General features: G+C 43.5%; 1 protein-coding gene across 3 annotated transcripts in view; it reads right to left on the bottom strand.

Annotated features, from left to right (window-relative positions):
- Positions 1 to 10452: 10452 nt before the first annotated feature.
- The window catches only part of pan (transcription factor pangolin), a 215918-nt gene continuing 199478 nt past the window's right edge, over positions 10453 to 26892 (bottom strand). For all 3 annotated transcript variants that reach the window (XM_084585839.1, XM_084585840.1, XM_084585841.1), the window contains 3 exons: positions 24679 to 24838; positions 20380 to 20452; positions 10453 to 14906 (listed from right to left, as the gene is read on the bottom strand). In XM_084585839.1, coding sequence (XP_084441965.1) covers positions 14537 to 14906; positions 20380 to 20452; positions 24679 to 24838 — 603 coding nt within the window. In that variant the 3' untranslated portion in view covers positions 10453 to 14536. The remainder of the gene's footprint in view (positions 14907 to 20379; positions 20453 to 24678; positions 24839 to 26892) is intronic.

Genomic DNA, 26892 nt, shown 5'->3' with positions numbered 1-26892 from the left:
GAGAGTGTAGTGGATTCGCTGCTGTCAGTGTTTGCACGAGTTGGATTCCCTTCCGAGGTACAAAGTGATCAGGGTAGCGTTTTCACGAGTGTCCTCACCACCTCATTTCTCGAGCGATGCGGCATTAAGGTAGTGCATAGCTCGATCCATCATCCGCAGAGCAACAGCGTAGAAAGATGGCACTCTGTTCTCAAACGAGTCCTGAGGGGACTGTGCTATGAAAACAAGCGCGAATGGGATACCTGCCTGCCTGCAGCGCTTTTCGCTTTGCGGTCAGTGCCGCACGAATCCACTGGATTTAGCCCAGCCGAGTTGGTGTACGGAAGGTCACTGCGCTCACCTTTGCGAATGGTGCGCGAAGCCTGGGAGGGGCGCGGAGAAGACCCAACAGTAGTAGAATTCATTCTGAACCTCTTGAATCGCTTACATAACACTAAGGAACTCGTTGAGGCCAGCATGAAGTCAGCCCAGGCTCGTTCCAAGGTGTACTATGATAAGTCAGCCCGTCAAAGGACGTTTTGTATCGGGGACCAGGTGATGTTGCTGAGAAGTTCAAGGCAGAATAAGCTCGAAGTACAGTGGGAAGGACCGGCTGAAGTCGTTGCAAAGCTTTCTAACACTAACTACGCAGTGAAAATTCCCGGTAGGCGTAAAGAAGTGCGCATTTATCATTGCAATCTTATGAAGCCTTATGTGCAGAGGGAAGCCGTGGTAAATCTAACGTTAAACCTTCCCGAGGAGATGGGGGACAACTTGATTTGCCTCAGCGGAAAAGGAAGCAACGCTCAGGAGCTTCTCAAAAAGACGGAGCAGAGAGGAGAACTAAAGAAATCCCAGCTGTCCGATCTGGGCGAGATAATAACAGAGTTTGAGGCCTGCTTCGTGGACAGGCCAGGCAGAACTGATTTGACTGAGCACGATATTGAGCTGACTTCAGACGTGCCAGTGCGATCAAGGTGCTACCGATTTTCTCCAAGGCAAAGAGAAATTCTGGATAGGGAAGTAACTCGCATGCTGGAATTGGGAGTAATAAAACCCTCGGAAAGCGATTATGCTTCGCCTATGATCTTAGTAGAAGCTCCAGGTAAAGACCCTAGGCCTGTGGTAGACTACCGAAAGCTAAATTCTCTCACCAGGGATCAAGTGTATCCTATTCCGAATATTGAGGAGAGAGTAGAACAGGTCAGTAGAGCGGCATATGTGACTACGCTGGACCTTACTCGAGGATACTGGCAAGTACCGCTCACTGAACGCGCCAGCAGATACGCGGCTTTCGTCACTCCGACGGGCAGCTACCAGCCAACAATGATGAGTTTCGGGCTCAAAAATGCTCCATTTTGTTTTTCCCGACTCATGGATAGGGTTTTAAAGGGGTGTGAAACATTCGCGGTGCCTTATTTAGACGACATTGCGGTTTTTTCCGACTCATGGGCGGACCATATGGTACATCTAAGAGCTGTACTGAGCCTTTTGCGTCAAGCTGGACTAACCGTAAAGGCCGAGAAATGTTGCCTGGCAAGGGCGACCGTGGACTACTTGGGTCACAATGTAGGTCAAGGTTTCAGGAAACCCAGCGAGATTAAGATTTCTGCGGTAGCAGACTACCCGCGGCCGAGCACGAAGACGGAAATTCGAGCATTCCTGGGTCTGACTGGGTACTACAATCACTACATCCCTAACTATTCAGCTTTGGCTAGCCCTCTGACCGACGCTCTCCGCAAGACAGAACCGACAAATGTAGTCTGGGACGAACAAAAGGAAGCCTCCTTCGTAAACCTGAAGGCTGTGCTGATTAGCCGTCCGGTATTGCGAGCTCCAGACTATGGCCGAGAATTCACGGTCCAGTGTGATGCCAGTGATCGAGGGTTAGGTGCTGTTCTCTGCCAGAGAGATGACGACGGTAATGAGCACCCCGTGCTCTACTTGAGCAGAAAACTGAGTTCTAGAGAGAGGGCTTATTGCGCGTCAGAGAAGGAATGCGCTTGCATTGTATGGGCCATTCAAAAATTGCAGTGCTATCTTGGAGGGGCCAAATTCACCGTAGAGACGGACCATTGTCCCCTGGCTTGGCTGCAAACTGCGACATCGAAGAACAGTCGCCTTCTTAGGTGGAGCTTGATTTTACAGCAGTACAATTTTGAAATAAGATACAAAAAGGGGAAGTTAAATGGGAATGCGGACGCGCTTAGCCGCTCTTTCTAAGCGGTCCGAGATGTTCCTCACCATGTATCCAAATTGATAATCAGGTTTTTTTTTTTTTTTTCGTGCGCTTGAATATAGATGACTATGTAAAGCAGCACGTTTGGTTTTCGAGGCATACGTGGGTCCTGAACGTCTTGAGAGTGGGCTTTTCTCGAACAACAATGGCAGTTTTCTTTTGACCTGGTCTCTTCAGACGGGAGCCGAGTGCTTGCTTCGACATGTGGTTGAGTTTCAGATAGCTCAAGCAATTTGGCCTACAACAATCAAGACAACGCGACAAGCAACAGCGAGCTTCAAGCGTTCACGTGCAGGCCATTAAGTCGTCTCTTCATGCAGCAGCTGCGGCTGCTGCCCTCCGAGTCTCTTCTGGCGGGGGAGGAGGCTGTTACGACCAAGCATCCGCATTTGCGCGCTCTATTGTTCGCCTGTGGGCATGGAAAAGTTTTGTGAATATGTGGTGATGGTCCATTGGCTCTAAGTGAGCCTGTTTCCAGGAATCCTGTTTTGTAAGCATGTTTTGCTTTGTGGACAACCTGCAAATGCCAAATTGGCCCTGTCAAGAGAACGTCTGGAAAAACACAAAGAAACGTCCCCCTGCGGGAAATAGCAGGAAGTGCTTTCTTTTGTTTACCCTTCCAGTCGAGAAGTGCTATCCTCCAGTGATGAATGCCTCCTATCCAAAGGAGACGACAGAGTGACATGTCCGCTGACGTGCAGGACAAGAGAAGAGCATGACTCATACGGCCATTAAGTGATTTCCCGGGAATGCAGGAAAGATTTGCAATTGTCGAAAAGGGACCATGTTGGGAGCCCTATGCGGCGCCACGTGCACTCGGGTTTCTGAGAAGTAAAACCCCCAGAACCAGCCTGTGGTTTCTTTGCTGAAGAATAGAAATGTACCTCCTCTCCTCGCCGTTCCCAAGCTTTTCCCGCCAACAAGTGATCACGCCCAACGAATGAATGCCGGACCAGTCAGTGCTTCAGACCATCAGTGCAGTGATGTGTTCGATTGGATGCCGATACCTGAGGGGCGTGCCCTGGATTTGGTTGGTCAGCATCTTCAGAGAGGGGCTGGACATAGGGGGTTTTTAAGGACGCTGCAGAGCACGAAATGTCGCTCTGGGCCCTGGGTAAACGGCTCATCCAGTCGCTTCTCGCTATGAACTCTTTACGCTTGTTATTTTGCTGATGTACCCTTCTTCTTCATGTAAATATTCTTGTAAATACGTTTTCTCAAAGTGCCAGTAAACCTGCTTGTACATATTTTACCAACTTCGAAGATTCAGTCCTTCTTCAACCCGGAGTCTCTGCACGCTACCAAGTGAAGGCCGGGTCGCCATAGCCCCAGCGTCACGACAACTGGTGATCAGCGGTGGGATCTGAATCTACAAGCACAACAGAGTCGCCTTTGGGCACCTGAACCGGTTTCCCGAGGCGTGACCGTATAATTTTATTTCTTTTTATTTGCTTTTGAGCACTCAGCGTCATCTTGTTGTATAACGTTGTACTACGTGTTTAAAAAGATTTTTTTTTCTTCCAAACTCGTCGGATCTCGTTTAAGCGAAGGGGTATAGGGAGAATTACCACTTGGGCCATTCTGGACGAGGCCGTGACCGCGGCATGGGCAATTTTCTCCTTACTCAAACAGCTATAATGTATCTCGTGGGAGAAAAAAAAAAAAAAAAAAAAAAAAAAAAAAAAAAAAAAAAAAAAAAAAAACAGGTTGTGTTTTTTGTTTGTGTGCGTTTTATGAAGACCCAAGTCGTGACTCGCGACGACATAGTCTCGTAGGGCTGCACGTTGCGGTACAGGGCGCTTGTTTTTCTTTCATTTCCGCGCATGCATTTAATTGGTGCCGGTGGCTGGAGTTGAATTAAGCGCAAAGTGAACCATGTTCGCGTGCCATGTTAAGAACGTGAATGTAATTAGGTCATAGACCTCGGAGTGGTCATACGCATTTGGGATCAGTCATGCGGTTGCTTCTCTCTCCATCGCCGCAGTTTGGCTTCTTTCGTTCGTCCCTTGGAAATGCGTTTAAAAAGGTGATATTTTTTTTTTTACTTCAAAACTCGTCGACTTAGATATGTCGCCTACCCGCTCACGTGCCTACTACATAAAGACGCTCCATTCCAGTGGACATCTGAATGCGACTCATCTTTCCGACAACTGAAGTTCCTCCTAACATCAACGGCACTTCAACCCTTCTGCTCCAACTGAAGTACATACGGACGCAAATGGCATAGGCCTCGGTGCTGTCCTCGTTCAGCGCTATGACGATCGTGAACATGTGATTGCTTACACCAGTCGGACTCTCAGCGAGACGGAGCGCAACTACACCATCACCGAGCAGGAATGCCTCGTGGTTGTTTTCGCCGTGCAGCGGTTTCGCTGCTACCTGTACGGACGGCCTTTCCCTATTCGGACGGCCTTTCACCATTCGCTATGCTGGCTACTCAATCTCCGTGATCCGTTTGGTCGCCTGGCCCACTGGGCACTTCGCTTGCAAGAATAAAACTACAGCATTTCATACAAAAGTGGCCGACGGCACGCAGATGCGGACTGCCTCTCCCGGTTGCCACTTGCCACGACGGAATGCGACGCGGACAACTTCGACCCTTACGTCGCTGCTTTATGTCCGAAATTTCCTGATACTCGCACCTTTAGAACAGAACAACACAACGATCAGCACCTTGAATGCTGCTCAGAACCCAGCCTCGAACAGCCAGTTTTGCCTCCGTGATTGGCTGCTATACAAGAAAGTTTACTCAGACACTAGCCATCGGTTCCTTCTGGTAATACCTGAAAGCCTCCGTCTTTCTATTTTACGCGTCATGCATGATGATCCAGCTTCGGGACACCTGCATCTTCGAGAACTTTGCACCGCACTCAGAAGCAATTCTACTGGCCGTGGATACACCACACGATTGACTATATTGCCAGCTGTCCTCAGTGCCAGAGTGACAAAGGTCCTACTGGTGTTGCACCCGGAATGCTTCGCCCTGTAGCGCCGCCCAAGCTGTAGCCCAAGGCTCCTTACTACTGGCCGCGGATGCGCCAAATGACTGACCAGTATGTTGCCAGCTGCCCTCAGTGCCAGAGTCACAAGGTCCTTGGTGTTGCACCCGGAATGCTTCACCCTGTAGCGCCGCCCAAGGCTCATTTTGAGAAAGTTGGAGTCGACCTTTTGGGTCCCTTTCCAAAGTCGCAAGGGGGGCAATCGTTGGATTGTTGTATGTGTGGACCATCTTACTCGCTACTGTGAGACAGCCGCTCTTCCCGCCGCTACAGCGTACTAAGTTTCCCTGTTTATGCTGCATTCAGTCATCTTGCGACATGGTCCTCCGAGAGTTGTAGTTAGTGACAGAGGTCGCCAGTTTGCTGCCAATGTAATTGAAGAACTTCTCCGTTTATGTGCATCTGATTTCAGACATTCGGCACCTTAATTACCACCCTCAGATAAATGGTTTAACTGAACGCACCAACAGAACTTTCACGAATATACTTTCTATGTACGTCGCATCGGACCATAAAAATTGGGACTGTGTTCTTCCGTTCATCATATACGCCTTCACCACTGCCAGGTAGGATACAGTCCATTCTTCCTCCTGTATACCCGCTCCCCTCGACACACCCTCGACACCATCCTCCCATTTTCCACTGAAGACGACCCGTGCTTCGCCGAAACCCTTTGCTTATAGCCGAAGAAGCGCGGCGACTGAGGACTATGGCAACACAAGAGCGATCGAAAGCTCGCTATGACGACCACCATCGCTAGGTCATCTACTTCCCCGGTGACCGAGTCTGGCTTTGGAAACCAATGAGAAAGCGCGGCTTACACCAGTATATGATGGCAAGCTACACTGGGCCATACGTGACCTTAGAACGACTTCGGCGAACTCAACTACCGGATTGCACGCCTTACGGCCAGTGGACGACGTTTGGCAAAAACGGAGGTTACACATGTCGCCCGTTTGAAGAAGTGGCACTCTCATGACAGCACCTGACTCACCCGGAGGGCTTCGTTTTCAAAAGGGGGGCAAATGTTACAGTCCATATGATAAATGAAGATGAGGAACGTTGGACGAAGAAGGGAGTGGGAGTGTACGTGCCGCCTGTTTCGTGTGTATCATTTCTTGGGCTCAGAAAGGTTGATTACATAGAGACAAGAGCGTTACATTATTTCTAATTACTGTCTGGCGGGTGAAATTATATTAGTTTTCAGTACATAATTATTTGCCGACGAGCAGTCGCCATTGCGGTCGCTACTCGTGGTTTCCAGCATCGGACTACATAAATATGGACGCATGCACTGACCGAAAATTTTTTTGTTTCTTGCAAAACCGTTACGGAATCGACCTCTCCAGACAGGTAGGTTTACAATGCACTGAAAAAAATTGGACGTTTAGGGTGCAGTTGTCTGTCCCTTTAAACGCGCACAGCCCACGGACGCTTTTTCGTTTCGATGGAGGCGAAACGAATAGGCGTCCGTGTGCTGTATGATGTCAGCATACGTTAAAAATCCTCAGGTGGTTGAAATTATTCCGCAGCCCTCCACTACGGCTCCACTTTCTCTCCCTTCTCTTACGGCGCGGTTCAGGTGCCCGCAATACAAGCGTGAACCAACTTATTATTAGATATAGAGGAGAGGCAACCCTGGGTTGTGCGATGTCCACGCACGTTAGAGGAGGCCCAGAGGTGGTAGCCTTCCACTATGGGTTCTTTCTTTCCGCTTCCACTCTCAGTGCGGCAGATACGCCTTTCCTTTCTTATAAACCAATGTGCAATATACAAGAAAAAATATGAAAACATGATCTCGGGGGTGGAAGCAGGCTCGAGCATTTTGGAGCAGCTTTGGGAGCAGTAGCGAAGCCATTTTGGAGCAACGAAATGAGCGTTTCGGAGCATTTGATTTATGTTTTGGAGCACGTTTCCAGGGTCAAATGCCTTTGATAATTGCAGTTTTCGTTTTCTGAAGTACAAAATCTCCAATCTGATTCCTTTTTATGCAAGTTTAATGCCTTTCCAATTTCGCACTCATCTCTGATATGACAAACAGCCAAAGCATGTAAAGATGTATAATATAACACAGGCCAACTTTTGCAAAAAACTTAGAACAGACTAGCAGCAAACGTAACACTTGCTGGCGCGCTTCATAATATCTAGCCTGACCTAATGCGTTTACCTATTTTGACTTGATAGATTCAAATGTCGAGTTTACCACTTCAATGCACTGTAGCAGCGATACTAACTTGCAATTCAGATTTATGGGCATGACATTTCTGCTCCCTATCTTGTGCATATATATTTTATTTTATTTATTTAGAATACACCTCAAAGCCCCCAGACATGGAGTATTACATGATCCCTTTTGATCCTATGCCTAGATTGATAAATTTGTCCACATGGATATTTCGTCTGCCAAAAAGGCACCTTCAGGCCACTATAACGCGCCTTGACAAGCTTGGCACCAGTGTCGCTCCAGTACTGCTTGGCTACCACGGGATTGCCGACAATTGCAGCGCAACCTCGATCGTCTTGTCCGTTTGTAAATATGATGGAGGTCTACAGGAGTGGAAGCAGGCTCGGGCATTTTGGAGCAGCTTTGGGCTACAGATAGATGGCATTGAGGGGTAGCCTTTCCATCCTACAGCTTTTTTACTTCACTGCCTCCTGCCAATAGTTTATCATTCTTTGCTTGAGCAATGCTTGGGCTCATTTTTAATATTTTGATGATAGGCCCCGTATGCCCTTCCAACACTCTTGAGAAGCTCCTTAGTGAGTGACAGCTTTGGCGTACGAACCCATAACACTTGGTTTTGTCTTTTTGTCTGCCATAGGCCTGGCAAGCTTGCCACTGACAAAGAGGCTCAATGATGAAGTACCAGCTTGTTTTCACAGCAGAACCATTAGAATAACACATGCAGTTTTTGCAGTCGAACAAGCTTTCTTCCTAACGGCTCACAATAGTTTGTGCTACCTGCTTTGCTTGCTGATCTCGCTTCTCTCCATCGGAGATTCAAAAGGCTGAGAGGAGGTGCTACGTCATATGCACAGTGCATTTTTTTTTCGCAATTATCTCCAACCGCCGGTGGCTCATACTAAATTTACTAGTGAACAAATATCTATTATACTCCATGCTTCCTTCCCTTACAAAAATTTGATTTGTATTAAGACCAGTGCAAGATGCGTTATATCTTTACCACTGATGCAATGACATGGTTCCAGTGTTCTGTTAAATTTGATGGCAAAACATCAAAACAGCCAGTTTGGAGCAGTTTTGGAGAAATATTGCATTTTGGAGCAGGATGGAGCAGGGAAAGCAGTTTGGAGCAGAATGGAGCAATTGGAGCAGCACTTCCACCCCTGTGATCTTGACCTCGTTAGGTGTAGGTGCCCACAATTCCATGTCGTCCACTAAAAGTATAAGGCTCCTTCCTTTCCCCAAAACATGATTTCAATAAAAATTATGAAAAAAAACAACCGTGGATTGAAAAGAGAGTGTTAAAAAGGCTATCGCTGCACTACTCGCAACTTTTGCTCTATCACTAGGTTCAAGCCATGCCCTCCACAATTTTTTCAAGGCAACGAGCTTCAAAATGGGATTGCTAAGGTCCCTGTGATTGCTATGGCAATGGCTAATGATGCCACGAAACAGCTTATCCAATCACGGTGATGGCACACACAATTTTGATGGTCAGCTTGGGTTTCCTTTAGAGTGCACTTCTCAGAGCACTGAAAATTTAAAAAAAAAAAAAAAAAAAAAGACAAGGAGCAAGCCTCTCCAAAGCGGGTGTGTTGAACTGACCTAGCGATTGCGTGGCCAGTAGTTCTGAGGACTTTGTCGCCATGTTATCACTAGAACTCATTCTCAAGTAAAACAGATTCATTTGAAGAAAATTCTCGCTGTTAGAACAGATTTTCACATATACTGATTTAAAAAAGAACTACAAGGATAATCCTGATTACTTCATTACATTTGTTAGTTCTTGTTATCTCACTTCATTGTAATGAGGTCCAACAGCCAATTATCCTAATGCACTTTGAACTAAAAAATGCACTGCAGCCTAAAATGCACGACTCCACAATTCTCAATTGGTTGAACTATGTTCGGGACACTCGTTAAGACTGTGGTTACTTAGCAGAAACACCGCATATATTAAAAGACAATTTCAGGGTCTTCAAGCTAACTACAGCCATTGCAAACATGGCGACACGCAAAAACATTGAAGCAACCAGGGCTTAAAATCAGGGGAGATGCGAGGCCACCCCTCCAGTATTAGGAGGGGTCCGAGATCCCCCGCATACGATTGTACAAGGAATGCATGAATATGAAACAGGCAGCTATATTTTTTATTCTTGTCACTGGTAGAATATCTTTTCTCCATCACAGCGAATCTTAATAAGTAACCATGAAATTTCATGTTTTCTAAAACCCTACAAGGAGAAAAATAGCGATTTTTCCCTTTCGTACAAAACGATGTACGAAGCAGGCCACCAGCCACTCCCTCTCCATTTATTTCTCTAACTGAGCTCGAATCACGAGACCCCCCCCCCTTCTATGAAGCCAGACCTCAAGCACTCGAAGCAACAATTACGTTGGAGTTACACAAGAGGTAACACTTCAGGACAGGAATGCATGTGACATCAAGCGCGTCAGAGCCTCAGATGCGTTACTGCACTGAGTCTGCAACACAGCAGCTGCCACTGGCATCGCCATACCACCGCAGCTTAGTGTTGCCTAGTCCTGCGTCTGTTCACTCCTCTTTTATTTCTTTACGCCAACTCTTTCAGAGTCTTCTCCTTCTCTGTGAACCTATTGCCTACCTTTCACGTCCACAACTACCTCCTACTTTCCCCGTGCTTCTCATGCGGACCCCCCACGGTGGTCAAAAAGTTGCCTTTTCTTGCACCTCACATGCCCTGTGATGAAGGTCACTGTACCAGTCTTGAACAGAGCAAGAAAAAAATAACCTCGTTAGCATACTCAAACCTTGGTTCCGAATATAAGCCAGATGCTACTGAAACTAATGAACTGAATAAAAAAATATGAAGAGATGCAGGCTTGCATGCACCCTTACACATGCCGCTGCGAGAATGATAAGCCCGCTACCTTCTCTTTAATATTTGGGCGTCACAGACACATAGCTCGCTTTTAAAGTGATTCACTAGCTTCTATGATTTTGCCAATAAATTTCATCTTGTAAACAATTTTTATGGCCCAGCGTAATAGAAATAGAAACAGTCACAAACATAGTTTCATTTGTTTTTAATCATTACAGCACTCCTCCAGCCATGAACTCAATGAAAAATGCAACATCCTTTATCATTACAGCCAAAAACTTTTCAGCTCAGTTTCCTCATTCTCCAAAGCTGCCCACTCACAATACACTCTTAATGAAAAAAAAAAAAGAACGGTTGATACAAACACATAGCATCAAAGTGAACACATCAATCTTTGAATATGGGATAATGCAACAGACAGACTTGTGATCATGACAACATGTGCAAGTACACATTTTCATTTTCTTCAAAAATTGCACACAACCTCTGGAAACAAATGAGAAATGGCAGGCATGGTGATTACAGTTTTTCCTCATTCTTGTTTCTTTATTATGAGAAAAAAAAAAAAAACCTAATGCACATTACCTCAGGCAGGATTCATTGCACATAGCTAAAATGCAAGCATGCACTCTTGTGTCTGCCCTATTAGGAACAACAAACTAAGCACATCATTCCTGACAGCAGTATTTCCGAAAGTTTTGATTCTTATGACTGGACAGTAGATGGGTGATGTATGACCACACAGACTTCTCAAACTTCCCAAGAAATGCTCAAACATATTGTGACACCAGGAAACAGCAAGTTCCACACGCGCACCAATGCAACTAAAAATGACTCACTTCTTCAGCAGTGCTGTAAACACATAAAACCTTCTAAAAGCACTTTCCCCCGAACACTATCACTTCACTTGCATTTAATATACACAAGGCTTTTTTCATGAAAGCAAGATAAAAAAAAAAAAATGCAGTTGCCACCTACTCGGGGAGCGTTCTTACAGCTTATTTAAAGGAGCCATATGTGTATGCACAATGCTTGCATGCACAACGTTGGTTTTTTATTGTATGACGGAAAATGATGGAAATAACTAGTTTTAGACCTGCAGTTTAGCTAGGATGTGGTTGATGTCACCAAATGTATAAAATCTACCAATTTACCACTGCAGTTTAAACGCTGATGATAAAACCGGAGTCGCACAGATTAGTACCTGAGTATGTTTCTTTTTACCTCGTCGCCCACATTTTACCTGTGTGTTATGACTACACAGAGTTCACACTCTGTTGTGCAACACTTCAAAATAAATTTGATGTGCACCACAACATTTAGAGACACCGAATACATGTTAACCAGGATGCCAAAGGGGGCAAGTATAGTATGTTAATTGCTAGTAAACTTTCTGGTCACCAGCATGCTCACAGGCAACTCAACTCCATCTTACGAAGCCTACTAGCCTGATCTTCTTGCACTAACTGCAGAAACAGTATTTTGAACCAAAACCCTGTTAAAGAGCACACGGTTTGAATATCTAATGTGGTGACATTACAGCTTTTCAGTCGTTGAATAAAAACATTACAAAATTTTCTAAAATGCACTAGCAAATTGATGGGCAGAACATGTTCAAAACCACTTCTGCACGTAATAGCTTCTTCAGTCTGTTTTCCTAAGCACAGCTTTTATCAAAGTGAAGAAAGCCCTGTCACATAAGTCACATAATATCATTACATTTTGGTGGCATGCTCAATAAAATGCCGCTTGGTGACATTTTCCTTTAACACATAAATTAAAAGCTCAAACATACCATTAAAAGCACGAGTGTAAAAGGAAAATAACAAAAACAACAAGTAATAGAAAGAGCTGTAAAACAGCTTACTACCCCCATTGATCCTTGCAAATAGAAAACCAGTGACACAGGCTGCCACAAGTGAAGAAAAAAAAATATATATATATATATATTTTTGGTACAAGAATGCAGCCTTCTTCAAGTTAACCTTTCTCTGAGCATGTACTTTCAAACATCTCTCGCCTCATAGCTGAGATCAAAAACAGGTGAAGGTGACTGTTTACAATGAGGTTGGCAAGAGAAAAATGATCCTGTTCCAGACAGTTTTAACACTATGCTGACTCTGGCGTACTGAGACGAGACTGGAGAGTTGAAAGAAAACTGCACAATTATATCGAAGAGCCTTCACAGTGACAAGGATATATGTACATGGCCCCGCTAACACTTTCTCTTCATCTTGGGATGCGGGGGAAGGGAAGAATACTGCATTTATGTTGTAGTATGAAACAAGCCCCCCTTCCCAATGTTGGCACATATCATTTTTATGCTTTCTCTCCAGCATGGCATATGAGTAAACAAGACGGGCAGAAGGCGCAATGTTGATCACTGTACAGGTGGGAGTATATCCAGCTCCCTGCGTTCTCTCCCGTCTTGAGTCAAAGCTATGTACAAGGAAGGGGAAAAGGATTCACACTGGAACGTTTCTCTAGGGCAGGCTGCAGAGGAGGCAGCAGGTGGCACACTGAGGAGTATACATACTGAGGAGTATACAGAGAGAGCAGCAGAAGAAGTGCAAACAGTCCCTTGCTGCTAGTACCTCACTTCAGCGGGCAACTGTAATGTGCTTCGAAACGACTTCTTTTGTTCCTTGGATATTCCTCTCTCGCTCCTCTTCTGTTTTGACTATCTGCCAAGTTCAGCACAAGGTTCCCGGGGTCCCTGCCAAGCAATTACTGCTGCAGATGTACATCACCATATCATTTCTTTTAAAAATGTGTACATCTGCAAGCAATTACATATTAATTTATGAATTCAAATCATGAAGCCAATATTATGCATGATTCATTACAAATGTAACTGATAAGAATGTTTTCTGGTAACAGCTTGCGCTAGGAACATAGTAAATTATTTTGTTGATGCCATACATTGGCCGCTATACAAATCATTCAAGCACACAAGTATAAGAAAATTGTAGTTTCACCTCTTTATACACTAGGTCAGTTTCAAACATTTAAGAACCAAATTAAAGGCAAAACTATTCTTCAGACATAGGTTACATATGCTGCTGCTGAATGACCTAACCTATGAATTCGGTTATAATGAGCCAAAAAGAAAAAAAAAAAGAAAAGAAAACAAGCTTATAGATTCAAAGACTGACTTATAAGACTAAGCCCTGGCAGCATATTAGGTTGAACAAAAACTCAAATTATAACCAGCTAAATGAGCAGATGCCTAGTGAATATCTTTATAAAATGTTCTGTTCTGTCCAGTTTATAGCCTAAAATAAGCGCTGCCACCCAAAGCAACCAATTTAAAAATGATAGAACAAGAGAGATTATCAAAAGTTCAGAGCCAAGGCACTTGTTGCTCAAACAGGTAATCCCAATGAAACATGCAGTAGCCGCTAGCACTGGAAGATAGCAGATGCTAAAAAACGTCCTATAGCTTAGTGCCAAGAGCTTTCATTTCAATAACACAGAAGGCATATTTCAAAGCTACAGCAGCTTTTGCAAGAACATTTTGATGAAAGAAGAAAAGACACGAGTCTCTAACAAAATGAAACTGCAAAAAAGAAAAAAAAAGAAAATTGCATTGCCTTGCTTTGACTGGGAGTGTATCCAGCCAGCTGCTTTTAAACATGCTGCATACACTATGAACAGAGCCACTTGCTGCCTCTTCCTCCAGACTGCCCACAGTGAATCCGCAAGTGGAAATCATGCATCAAGTGCTGTCAGACGCACTGCATGTGCCACTCAAAATTGTGCATTTACGTGTTTCCACAGTCAAGAACAATGGATAGGAATCCTCAATGTCCCCATGATGTTACACCTAGATGGGTGCATTGCAGCAGTTGCCTGGCCACACACTGCCATGCAGTGAACGTGCAAGAGTGAGAAATCACACTCAAGTTAGGGCAAAATGTCACAAGGCCAAGTGTACTCTACTACACATTGACACATTCTGCAGAACTATGCAATGCAAGATCTCACCTCTGCTGTGACAAAGACTGCAGACATTGAGCGTCCTGGCAGCTAAGCAACTCGAGAGCTTTTGGACATGACACAGCCTGCAGCGAACGGGGACACTGGTCATCATAGACCATGCTGCAGACGCCAGTCTCCAAGACTCGCATTACTCCAGTCAGTGCACCCACAACACACAAATGCCTCAACGATTGTGGGAGGAGTGGAGAAGGAGTCCTGTGCACATGTGCAAGTAGGGAGCCACCCAGCCCTGTCCTGTGGGCATGAGGCCAGGCCCCATTGGCAGCTCATGCTATGTGACCGTCAGTAGGGGCAGGGAAGAAGGCGTTGTGGAGGAATCTGTAGATGGAGGAGTCAAGATGTCGACGGGGTCATCCGGCTCCCTTTTGACAAGTGGCTGGCCCGTCAGGTGGTGCACGCTCAGTGGGTGGTGCTTGTTGAGGCTGTAGCAGTCAGGCCGTCGCACGGGTGGCCCAGGGCTTGGCTCAGGCGTGCCCAAGCTGGTGCAGGGGCTACCTGTGCTCGTTGTGGTGGTTGTGTCCCCACCCCCGTGGCTGGTGTGCGACTCAGGTGTAGGGGCTTCCACTGACCCAATGTTGTCCTCGCTCTCGTTCGCATTGCCGTCAAGCCCCTCTTGGTACCTGATGCATTTCTTCTTCCGGCTGTGCAAAGAGAAACACAATGCTCAGTTATGCCGCACATGATGCGCAATCCACACGACTGCCAGTAATTGGCTCCATGCAGAGCCATGATGCCATCCTTCATCAAAGCACAGACTCTATTGCACACAGCGAAGGTGGCTGAAGGCAGCATTTGTGAACAATGAACTCTGCTGTCGGAGTAAAATTGTATATGGATGGTTGTTTGGTCCAGGCAAAACCTTTCAACAACATTCAGTCTCCGGAAAGTGCTACAATGGTATGCAAAGCATTTTGTGCTTATGTCTCCTTTCCGCCATGAGACAGTAGACATGATGTGCAAAAACAGACAAAAAGAAAATGAGAAAGAAAGAAATGAACTATATAATCAATAGGTCAGAGTTCTACCAAGTTTTTTTTTTTTTTTTTATCATGTCCTCTATTGTCTAAGACAGTCTAAGATACAGTTTTTACATTTTAATTAACAATAATAATGTGGGACCAACAACCGCACCAGCGCAAGTGGATAAAAACTTTGCCCTTTCCACTATTTTCAACAAGCCAGCGACTTCCACATGTGCCCCTCTCTCATCGTAGTGATCCAAAATGGGAATATCACAGCCAGTTAGGATCACGTGCAGTTGTCAACTGTATTAAGGCACAACATGGTGACATGATGGCGACATGCTCAGCACTTCATTTTCCAACCTGTGAGCAAGCCAGTAGCTAAGCCTGTGCAGCTATTCAGCAATTGATTCCATGAGGAAAATGCAAGTTAACTCATGTGACAAGTGCAGGACATAGTCATAGCAAAATATCGTGACGTTTCATCACAGGCTCAGATAAACAAGAAATCCATAGTTTCTGAATGTTTAGTAAATTGGAATAGGCCAAACAGAGGAAGTGCAATAAGAATACAGTCGATCCCGGCTATATCAAATTATTTCCTATATCAAACTGGCGGAGCATCCGCTTGAAAATCCCATACAAAAACTAAACTTCTGTTAGGGGAACATTTGATACATAAAATCTTGTTGGGATAATTCGAATTATGAGCGTTGTCCCGGTTAATGCCCATGTAAGTCTACAGCATGGGGCGCTTATTATTTTGGACATGGGTGGGCTTGTTCCAGTTAATCCGGAAGGGGATTGCGTTGAGGTACGACACACGCAGCCAGTGATCACTAAAACAGAACCCATCTCCCTCAAACTTGAATTGCATGAACAATGGCACCCATGGAAGTTCCTCATTTCCAAAATATAGCTAAAATGCATAGCTTTGGTTTTGCTTTCCTTTTACTTCCTGCCATCCCACGGCTGCGACTGGGTGCACGCACTGGACAGTCACACCTCTTTGGACACTGCTTGGCATGTCACTGTTCTTTTATTTCTATTTTTGGATGGCATCATGCTGTTTTGCAGACAATTTTTATGAAGCTTTGAAGCTTTTCTGATACCCAGAATGTTTTTATTTTACAACTGTACATGCAATATTTTCTCTTCCTTCAACAGGAATGTGCTAGTTATTGCCAAGATACACAAGTAGTTTATGCTTACACCCCTTTTTAGTGGCAGATGTTACCACGTCCAAAAGCAGTCCTATGCATTTCTGCCTAACAAAGCAGCACTAAACCATTACACACGTTTGAGTGAGAGCTTTCAGAGTTACTTCGGCCACCTGTCCCTCGAACAAATATACGCTGTCCCTGTTGGCCTCATGAAACCTATGCAAGTGAAATGAGCTTGTTGGCAATACAGTCACAAGACAGTGTTCTGACAATTTGTTTCCTCCACACTTATTACGCAATAGCATATTGGATAGCTGTGCCCAATAAACAATAGTTTTGAGAAAAGCATCAGCAAAAATGCACGAGTTTGTATCAAGGTTGTGATGCAACCAATCTATGTGCTGCGTTCAGGGTGGCGCCATACCATTTTGCTTCCCACTTTGCATCCATCTGACAGTGACACTGGAGGCTATTTTATGATAAGGATTTGCACTGACAATGTATGTGCCTTCCATTGTATTTTGCTCTTTAAGCGTAGATGTCCACCGAGAAGTGAGGCAAATAGAGCGCCTTCCTTTCTCCCAAAACCAAACAAAGATGTTTAACACTGCAGGAGTGCAACAGCTTAAATAGGATTTATAGAAATTTTTGGAGCAGCCGTTTCGGAGCAGTAAAATCCATATTCGAAGCAGCTCACAAGGAGGGGGAAGGGGGGGGGGGGGGGGGGAAGAAAAAAAAACTGCACTTTGCAGCACGTATTCAAATTTTGGAGCCAATAATCAGGAAAGAATTCTTACTTTCGGCACAAAAGATGACTATCGGACCGTATGAACGTGATCCAAAGGAAATTTAGCAAGGGCTGCCTATTACCAGTGCTGCGTAATGGTAAATAAGCATTTTGTACTGCAAGACATGCTATCGCAATAAAAAAAATAATAATGTGAGTCATAACATTCAGGAGGCTAATTTTTCAAACTTCGGAGACCGAATAAAAACGAGAAAAAGCTAAAGAATATGCTTTTTTTCTTATTTATTTTTTTTTTTTTTTCATCTAGCTTGGTTTGACAATCTTGGTTTGACGGGATCTTATGTTGCTTGCAAGGCTCATAAAACAATGTTTTACTATCTGCGAAATCCGCAACTTGTGTCGTGCGAGGGTAGCTCCAAAAGAGTTTAATTTGAAGCCGTGACTGCGATCAGCCTGTATTTAAGTGACCGCAGTACAAAAACAAAATGTTGACTAAAAAGCAGACACAGAAACAAAGACAAAAAGAAGAAGAAGAAAAAAAAAACAGTGGCCAAAAGGTGAAAAGGCAAATGCCGAAAGCAGGTAAAAAAGGGCTGTAAGCAAAGCAAACTGATGAACGAGCGCATCTCCGGCCCATGAATTATGCTTCCTATGGGCTGGCGATGACTCAGTGGTTTTGACTATCTTTTATTAAGAGGAGGGAGGGGGGGGAGGCAATGGCTCGGGATATTAGGTTATGTATTCCGTGCACAGAGCAGACTTTATAGTATTTCGATGTTCCAGCATCCATAAACGTTAATTTTGGCACCCTTGGGCTCCGTTGTGATATTATGGAATTTAATAGGTAGGGCTGCTGTGCGTTTCCCAACTTGCTGACGCCCGAAATAAATTTGACATGTACCACCTCCAGTTATATTAGCACAAACACAAAAGCCATAACTGATGCACCTCTTGCGTTATGGGGATGCTTCACTGCATAGACAGTGACTCGTGCGGTGAATCATCCTCAAACCGCAACGGTTATGCTAATTCAAAAGTAGAGAAAGTATGTGGATGCAGAGAGAAAAATATGAGTAGGCGTTCGATAAAACTAAAAGGCAAAGTGATGCATGCTGCAGTGTCTGAAACATCGTGGCTGGCCATATCAGGGCCGCAGAAAGTTGTCCACGAGTATGGACAAGTTTTGCGGATAGCCAGGGCATTCTGATGCAGCATGGCGCAAATTTAACAAATTTCACGCTTATGGCTCAGCTGTTGCACCCCTGACACTGCCAAACTCTGTGCCAGTCTCTGAATACCAAAAATTGGCGGAATGAAAAGGCGGACCTTAGATCCCCAAGTGGTCAAAATTATTCCGTAGCCCTCCATTAAAGCACTTCTATCTTCTCTCACCGCCATCTTCCTCCCTTCCATTATGGTGTGGCTCAGGTGCCTGCCAAGAAGTACTACTGATACTATGTCTCTCCTTTCTAGTAATTCAATTTACAAAAGTGGTGCTAAAGGAGTGAAGCTAAAGTGTCATAATTTTTGGCAGTCCTTCTTCCTGTGAATATGTTTTTGGTTCTGTTTGTGTCCTCTTCGAAGGAACACAGCTCTCATGTTTGTTTGCCTATTTTTTTCCTTTGAGAAAGGAAGGTTAGGAAACAATACCCTCTTTTAATACCAGAGTGTCGCACAGTATTATGACCTCACTGCCATTTACAATGTGCTTGATTTCACATTGGATACACCTACCAACAAACAAAGACAAAAAGCACTACTGCATAACTTGGTCAGAGACTAGAGAGTAAGTGAGAAAAAACAGCGTTTGGGAGACTGTGACCATGAAAATGTAAATAAACAGGTGAGAGATGTGCAGAATGCTGGAACGCTATTCTCTGCAGAAGCCCTACTTCAACTCTAGGCCATTGTTTCTTGTTACATGAGCTTTTGTTGTTTTAAAAGCAATAAGGTAAGCAGGAACTTGCATACCCTGCATCAAAGTATCTTTTGCAAACAGCTCAATTGTCCTGAACTGGTTTGTCGGCACTTGCAACGATAAGCGTCTACATCACAAACTATTCTCTGCAAGCCGGCATACGGAAAAGGGACTCTTTTCCAAACTCTGTTTGAATCCAGAGGTGCATCCAGGAACGAAACACTATTTCCGAGATTTGTTTTCTTTGATGTTAATGGTATCTTTGTGGCACACAGCAAGAGTAAACAAGTAGCACCCGCAGCAACACAAAATCACACAGTGACAAATCATGCCAAATCACGTGCTGACTGGCTTATCTCCACAATCCCCTCAGAAACGTTGACAGCACCCTGACTATAGCACTCTGCTTTGCCCTAGCGGCATTTAAGTGTACAGGGGCTGCTCTTCTCTATGGGCGGCATGCCGTGTTGTTAACACCACTCCTTCTAGGTATCCTAGTGGGGGGTGTGCCCAATGCGCCTCTCTTTTAGACGCCTGGCGTCACGAAATTGGCGAACCTTTCTGTTGTGTCAGCGTGGTGTCGCATAGAGAGTTCGAGAATGTTGGAGAAACATCTTCTCCGTGCAAGGTGAGCCAGTCGACTTGCAAGCATCGGCATCACCCTTTGCCTCATCACTCGGTGGCGATGGTAACTCAGATAGTAACTCACCTGGCCGGAAGGTTTTTACAGCTATCACTTGTGTATTTTTCTGGCAAAGGGATTTCTTTTTTTGATAATGCTTAGCCATGTATAATTATTTTAATTACTGTTACGTTTCTCTTCTTTCCGCACGTGCTCAGTTGCTGCCGCTTTTCCTGTATGTAGGGGTACATCCCTTTGTCAAGCCAGTCCAAGGTTTTTTGGATGCACCCCTAACATCACCACCACAAACTGAGTTGTGCCCACTGAAGGACAATGACCATTGATCCCCGACTGTTTCCATACCACACAAGCTATACCCATGTCATCCCAGCAAATGTCCTGAGCTCATCATACAGTCTGGTTCTTAGTTCAAAATTGACAGCCACTGCACCTCAAGGCAAGATGAAGTGTTTTGACAATAAACATCTGACTTGGTTAAATTAATGATGTCCAAATTTTTAGGTAAAAACACAAGTTAAAGGGGAAAAAAAAAAAAAGAAACTTGACAGTTTTCAAATGCCTCCCAAAACTGTCTCCATTAAGAAGAACTACTTGCAAAAAAAAGACCAGGCTAACCTATTCATGAACTTGTGCAATACTTTTTCCAAGGGCAAGTAATGTGCATTAATATGATTTCTTACCGACAAGGCTTGCACCAGTCACTCTGTTGGTCCAAGCCATACCTTGCTCGGCACTTCTTGGGATTGTTTAGATCTGCAACATTCAAAGGGTTAGAGGCAAATGTTTCATGCAGTCAGTCACATGTTGGCACATTTAAACACACACATACAGCTAACAACAAGGTGCAAAAAAACCAAATTGAACTTCACTGGAACATAACTCTCATCTGGAATAAACATACGACATGCGAAAACATCATTGCCTGTTCAAAGCCCATACCAAATAAAACCAAAGCAACACACATATGTCATGTCCCATCATATATGTGGAACTTTATAATATCTGCTTCATAACCATCCAAAAAGGAGGAACAAGTCATGACATGCGCGCTAAATTACCCGTTGTGCTGAAGTATGCCAAGCGCACTCATTGATAAAGGTAATGGATGCCGAGTTTTTGTTACAAAAACCTCAGGGCTTACATTCTTGACACAAAATTAAATTTGCAGAACGTAAATTACTTGCGACATAAAATAACAAAAACATTATTGCCCGTACAAAAATTAAAGAAAAGTAATTGTCAGCAAACAAGAGGTCTGCATACGACAGAATGATAGGAACATAAGAAACTTAGCAGGGCATGTCACATTCTTGGAGCATTAGCCAGGCATAATGAACCGCCCATGAAAAAACACAAGCAGGAAGTTGATCAGAGCACATTTTCTGGCCAAAAATTATGGTGGTGCACCAGACACATGAGGAGGAGGTGTGTCAGAGATGGTGAACCATGCAGCATGTCAATGGCCAGGCAGGGAGTCATACATGCAGGAAAGTGCAAAAGTAACCCAGGGGTATGAAAGAAAAGGGACAAGTAGAGGGGCTTGAAGCAAACTGAAAAAGGGGGGTGAGAGTTTTCAGCAAAATCTTACTTACACTGCCATTGACCTAGCCACAGCTGCATGTCAGAAGTGTAACAAACGAACGAGCCATTCAGTGAAAGGAGCCCTGGCGTGTGGATCATGCATAGTCAAGTCACAATCAAAAAAGAGAAGAGATGAGAGACTAGTGTGGAATGTGCGAAAGAAGAAAGCAGCAAGACACACACACGCAAGTGTAAAACTTCACACAAGCACGCACACACACATAAAGACACACTGCTAAATCATAAACCAAGCACAGAGTGGTGGCCACTATGGACAATAGTAAATGAAAACATTGTGGCAATACTGTAGCCAAAACTGCAAAGGATTCATGAAAACGAGTTTCAAAGCAAACACATGAGGGGCCAAGTGCAAGGGATTTTTGCAGAGATATGGGAGGCAGCTAAAACATATTATGACAAAGCAAAACTGACAAAAAGTGCACTTGTAGAACTAAAACAAAAAACTTCTGAAAAAAATAATATTTACACAAGTGTCATGTACTACCGTGCATATAAACCTCAGCAGTGAAACTTTGTGGACATCTGATTGAAACACAATTACAACCTGTTAAAATTAATATCAACAAAGCAATTTTCTAATTAATACACATTGCAGACTTTCATGTTACTCAAAACACCTCAGTGTAAATAGAAAGCAACTGTTCCCCAACACGAATCTACTTGCACATGTGCACGACACCTCAAACGTTTAAAAAAAAAAAAAAAACACATACAAAACATGTTGCTATTTAATTGTGGCATTTATGACTTCTCTTTATTTGGCAAAATGACAGTGCCCTTAGACCAGTGCCCTTAGACCCACACCTATGCAACCTCTACAACCCATTTCTAGCTTGCACATTAATATCCTGAAAAAATGATAATGACTAACAAAGGAAAGAGCAGGGAAGTCCAAAATCTAGGTCCATTATTTCATTCCTTTACTGCAAGTATCTCAAAATGGTGACCTAAAAAGAGCAGTAGCTTTACCATGTGTTGCATTGCCAAATGCCAATGTGACACCTAAGTACCTTAGCAACTTGTGAACCAATAGCTGAGATTAGAAAAACTGCACTCTTAAGGTGCACACAGATTTGGCCATAGTATGGTGCCATTTTTTTCTTGCCAAAGATTGACTAATCATGGCCTTTCAAGGTTAAATGTAACTGAAATGTAACTTCAAAAGGCTTAAAGGCATTGCGTTACAGTGCCAATGCACAATGACATGATATACCAACTCATCACGATGCTTTGGCAGGCTATCTAGAAAAGAACACTACACTGCATTCTCACAAGATGTTAGCAGCATTATGAAAGGTAAACGCAACCCGAATCAAGATTGTGAGCATTACATGATTTGTGTTCCTACATTCCTGTCGCCCCCATTAACTTACCTTTTGCCACGTCCTTATTAGACATAACCTCCATATAATTATGTCTCACTGGTAGAAGAGATGTTAAGGACGATGTTATGTTTACTGTCTTTCCATGTGTGACATGGAAACTGCACATAGCCACACTAGTCACATTAGAGACTTTTTTCACAGCAGAGAAGGCAAGCTTACACAATGAATAAATAATGAATGGAGAAATAATTAGATTACAAAAAAGCACAAGGTAAATCAGGAAAAATACATGAAAATAATACAGACACGCCGCAAGATAGAACACTTAATTTAAAAATATGTATTCATAGAAACATTTTGCGGATTAATTTAATGGGAGGAAGAGAGAAATCTCGACCACTATTAGGAAAGTATTGATGTAATATGGTAGGAAGCCTGAAGCGAAGCATCTGCCTGCCATAGTTCGTCGGGCACGCTGTAACGTGCCAATGCTCCGGGTTACGGGTGTTGTATGTGTTTATGTTGTCTTGAAGCGCTGCTATGAGTGTTAGTATGTTGTCCTCTTTAGTGATGCCTTGTTTATATAATCGCAAAAACTCGTAGTTATACATAGATGTTACTTTAACCATTTTTAGCTGCTGAAATATTGGTCCTGTATGTTCGAGGTAAGAAGCTTTAGCAATATTTCTTATTGCACGTTTTTGAAGGAGTAGTAACTTTGTAATGTTTTCTGCTGTTGTTGTTGCCCATACTAGCAAGGAGTAGTTCAGAATAGACAAAAAGAGTGAATTATAAAGCATAATGTTAATGGTAAGTGGAAATACTGGGAAATGTCGGCGTAGAGAACCTATTGTGCATGATAGCTTGTTGACTTAATATTCTATGTGAACATCCCATGTCGTGTGCTCTGAAAAGTACACGCCTAACGTTTTCACAGAGTGAGCAATTTCTATTTTAGTGACACTGAGTACAAGAGAAGGCAGCTCAAATGCTTTATTTCTGGGATGGAAGAGAACAGCTTTTGTTTTATTGACATTGAGTTTTAGACTGTTTTGACACGCCCAGTGTTCAATCTTTTCCAAGGTTATGTTAGCCCGACTGGATAGCTCTATGCCTGAGTGACCAGAGAAAAACAGACTTGTATCATCAGCGTAAATAATTTGTTTTGCAGATGAATCTATGGAAACAAGATCATTAATGTAGAGAATAGAAAGAAGGGGGCCTAAGAGACTGCCTAGTGGAACTCCCAAGATGACTGGCTTGACTGCAGAGGAGAAACCGTTTATTTCAACATATTGTGTCCTATTGGCTATGTAGGAAGATATTAAAGAGTAGGCTGTGTCACGTATGCCATACCTGTCTAGTTTACTGACTAAAGTTTTGTGGTTGATGCAGTCGAAAGCTTTCGAGAAATCTAAAAATATGCCTAAGACGTTTTTCTTTTCTTCAAAACTATTTAGTATATACACTCTTGTTGAACGAGAAGGGCAAGCTCAGTAGATGTTTTTCCGAAACCCGAATTGAGCGGGGTTTAAAATATTATGATGATTAATAAAAGACGTAAGACAATCAAGAATTAACTTTTCAAATCCTTTTGAGAAGGTAGGCAGGATAGATATTGGGCGATAGTTGGAAAGGTCGTTTCTATCACCTTTTTTGTATAATACTGTGACTACCGCCGACTGCATGTTATGTAGGAACACGCCTTTTGATAAACATAAGTTGAAAATATGTGTCAGGCAGTTCGATATATCAAGGATAACAAATTTTACTGGCATTAACTGAACACCCACGCTATCCTCAGATTTGCAATTATTAAGACTGTTGAACGCCGCCACCACCTCTCCCTCTGAAACTGGATTGGAAGTTTCTGTAAAAGCTGTATACCTTTCCTTTGTAGTCGTACGGCTGCACTTCTGTGGATGCGAACGAGTAATTAATCCTTTATTATAAACCTAACTTAAACTTGGGGGCTTCCCCTTTAATGTAAGCATTAGACCATCAATGTACAATGGGTTAATTTAGCAAAAGAAGCTCTAGACAGTCACTCACCTCCATCCTGGCTCTTGTCCTTCTTGCGTTTCTTCTTTTTGCTGTTGATGGCATAATTATCCCTTGCTGTCCAGCCCGGGTACAGCTGCATATGGATCTGCCGCTCCTTGCGTGCCATCTCATAGTATTTTGACTGCTCCTCCCGGGAAAGGCTGTGCCACTGTTGTAAAGGGAGAAGCACATAAATGTGAGCACTGCATACAAATACACTGGAGCCAGCAGCCTAGAAAAAAAAAACTGTACTTCCATTTATAGACAAAAGAGCTACCTACATCAGGCTCACAATAATTCAAACAAATTTCAGAACTTTGGTTGGCCAGCTATATCTTCGATGCATTCTAATTTGTTCCTTGGTTTCGAATAATACAAAATTTTTGTCTTGCTCCTAGTGTGTCAATCAGTGGTGGCTGAAGTCAGATACGTCAGTTTCATAGTACTGTGTATTGAAAATTTGGCCCCTTCAACCAGTTAACTCAAACTGGTCCTGGGTAGCGTAGTGTCCTGGCCCTGGCAACATCACAATTGACTGGAGGTGCCCTATAGCTACTTAGTTTCGTTTTATGAGGTTTACTACTAGACAGCGGTGATAGCAGCTATTGGCCACAATACAAGACTACATGCACGCTGTTTCAGGCACTGATTGGCATACTGACAGTTTTTTTTATCGTTTGTTTGTTCTTTGAGTGTTAATTAATGCACCAGCAGCTAAAACAGGTGACCTCTGCACCATGCCAAACTGTGATTGCTCTGACTTTCCTGCTAAACTAGGTAGCATGCCAACAAGCTATGAAGACAGCCCAGCTTTTCGAAAAACTCTTTGCTGTCGCATGCCACAGCTAACGCTCAAATATTCGCATCACCCATTTGTGACCATCCCCAGAGCCTTTTACAAGATGGCTTGCCATTTTGGCCCAGATGTGCACTCCCCATGCTGAAAATAAGTAGTTATCATGACCTGCACGTAGTTAGCACGGTAAAGCCTCCTCATGTGGATGCCACCAAAAGGAGGCTGCTTACTATACTGGAGCAGTTCTGCTTTGATATCTTCAATAATGGGCACACAGTACAGCAAGATGGAGCGGCAAAATATTGCCGCTGCTACGCAGTTTTCACTGCAAAAATGGAGGTATGGATTTTTTTTTTTAACACAGGTTTGAACAGTATTTGTTATCCGATTCACACAAGACTTTCCTTACTCAAACTATTTGCAAACAGTTCGAATAGTGAAAATGAAGCCTGCGAACCTCCTAAACAATCAGAAATTATGAATTTCTAGTCAGCTAAAACTGGCTAGAAAAAAATTGCAACAGTCCCGCCACCGCAATAAATCATATCCAGTGCACTGAAATGCAACGCTGTGAATTAAACTGCCTATGCAAGTTGTCCCAGTACAATATACAAAAATGACTCTCCAATGCACCACCAAGTACCAGCATAGGTGCTTGTCTAAGAATAATGAATATGGCACTGCAACCACAATGGGTTTGGATTACACCGGACCAGCAACACCCACAAACAATGTGAACACTGTGACTAATGTGTACCCTCAGTGGAAAGAAAAAAATATGAAGGGAACCTTGAACCTGTCCCAAGCATCTTGTAAGGCCTCCAAGTAAACCTGCTAAGACCAATATCACAAGTGTGAAATCAGGCTGCAGCTGGAGCCCTGTAAATGAACTGTGAAAGACCACCGGATAGAACTTAAAAGAATCGCAGGCGAATGACGTGCCACAGAAATGGAATGCCCTACTGTGGCATCAAGACAAAAAGTTGACGTTATTGGTTGAAGGGCCTCCTTTGAGGGCTGTTAGCCAGTGCATTTTTGCCTCAAGTGGTCAAAGGCAACCTGTTAGTCACCACTGTTAGTTAACTCACAGTCTGTGTGCAGATGTGAGACAGCATATCTCACAAAATTCTCGAGTATGAATGCCTCCGATATGCATGAGCTTACGAATTTCGACAGAACAAAAACAAAAAACAAGAAGAAAAAAGATAAGAGTTGTACATTTCTTGCCTCTTTATCTAACAACTGACAAAATATCTGACACACAACAGTGTATCTTTCCACTAGAGGTTTTATTTCAATTTCAGGCACCATCTGTAAAAAGTGGCTTGTAGGCTGGGTTATAAAAAAGAAGTGTCGTTGTTAAGCGAGTACATAAATTTTCGTAGTGCTTCTTTTTTTTAATGATCAAAAAACACAAATCGCAGCAT

Source organism: Amblyomma maculatum, unplaced genomic scaffold, assembly GCF_055883805.1.
Source record: "Amblyomma maculatum isolate TAMU_Amacu unplaced genomic scaffold, ASM5588380v1 scaffold_13, whole genome shotgun sequence".
Classification (NCBI taxonomy): domain Eukaryota; kingdom Metazoa; phylum Arthropoda; class Arachnida; order Ixodida; family Ixodidae; genus Amblyomma; species Amblyomma maculatum.
This window is presented reverse-complemented; position numbering and strand designations above follow the sequence as displayed.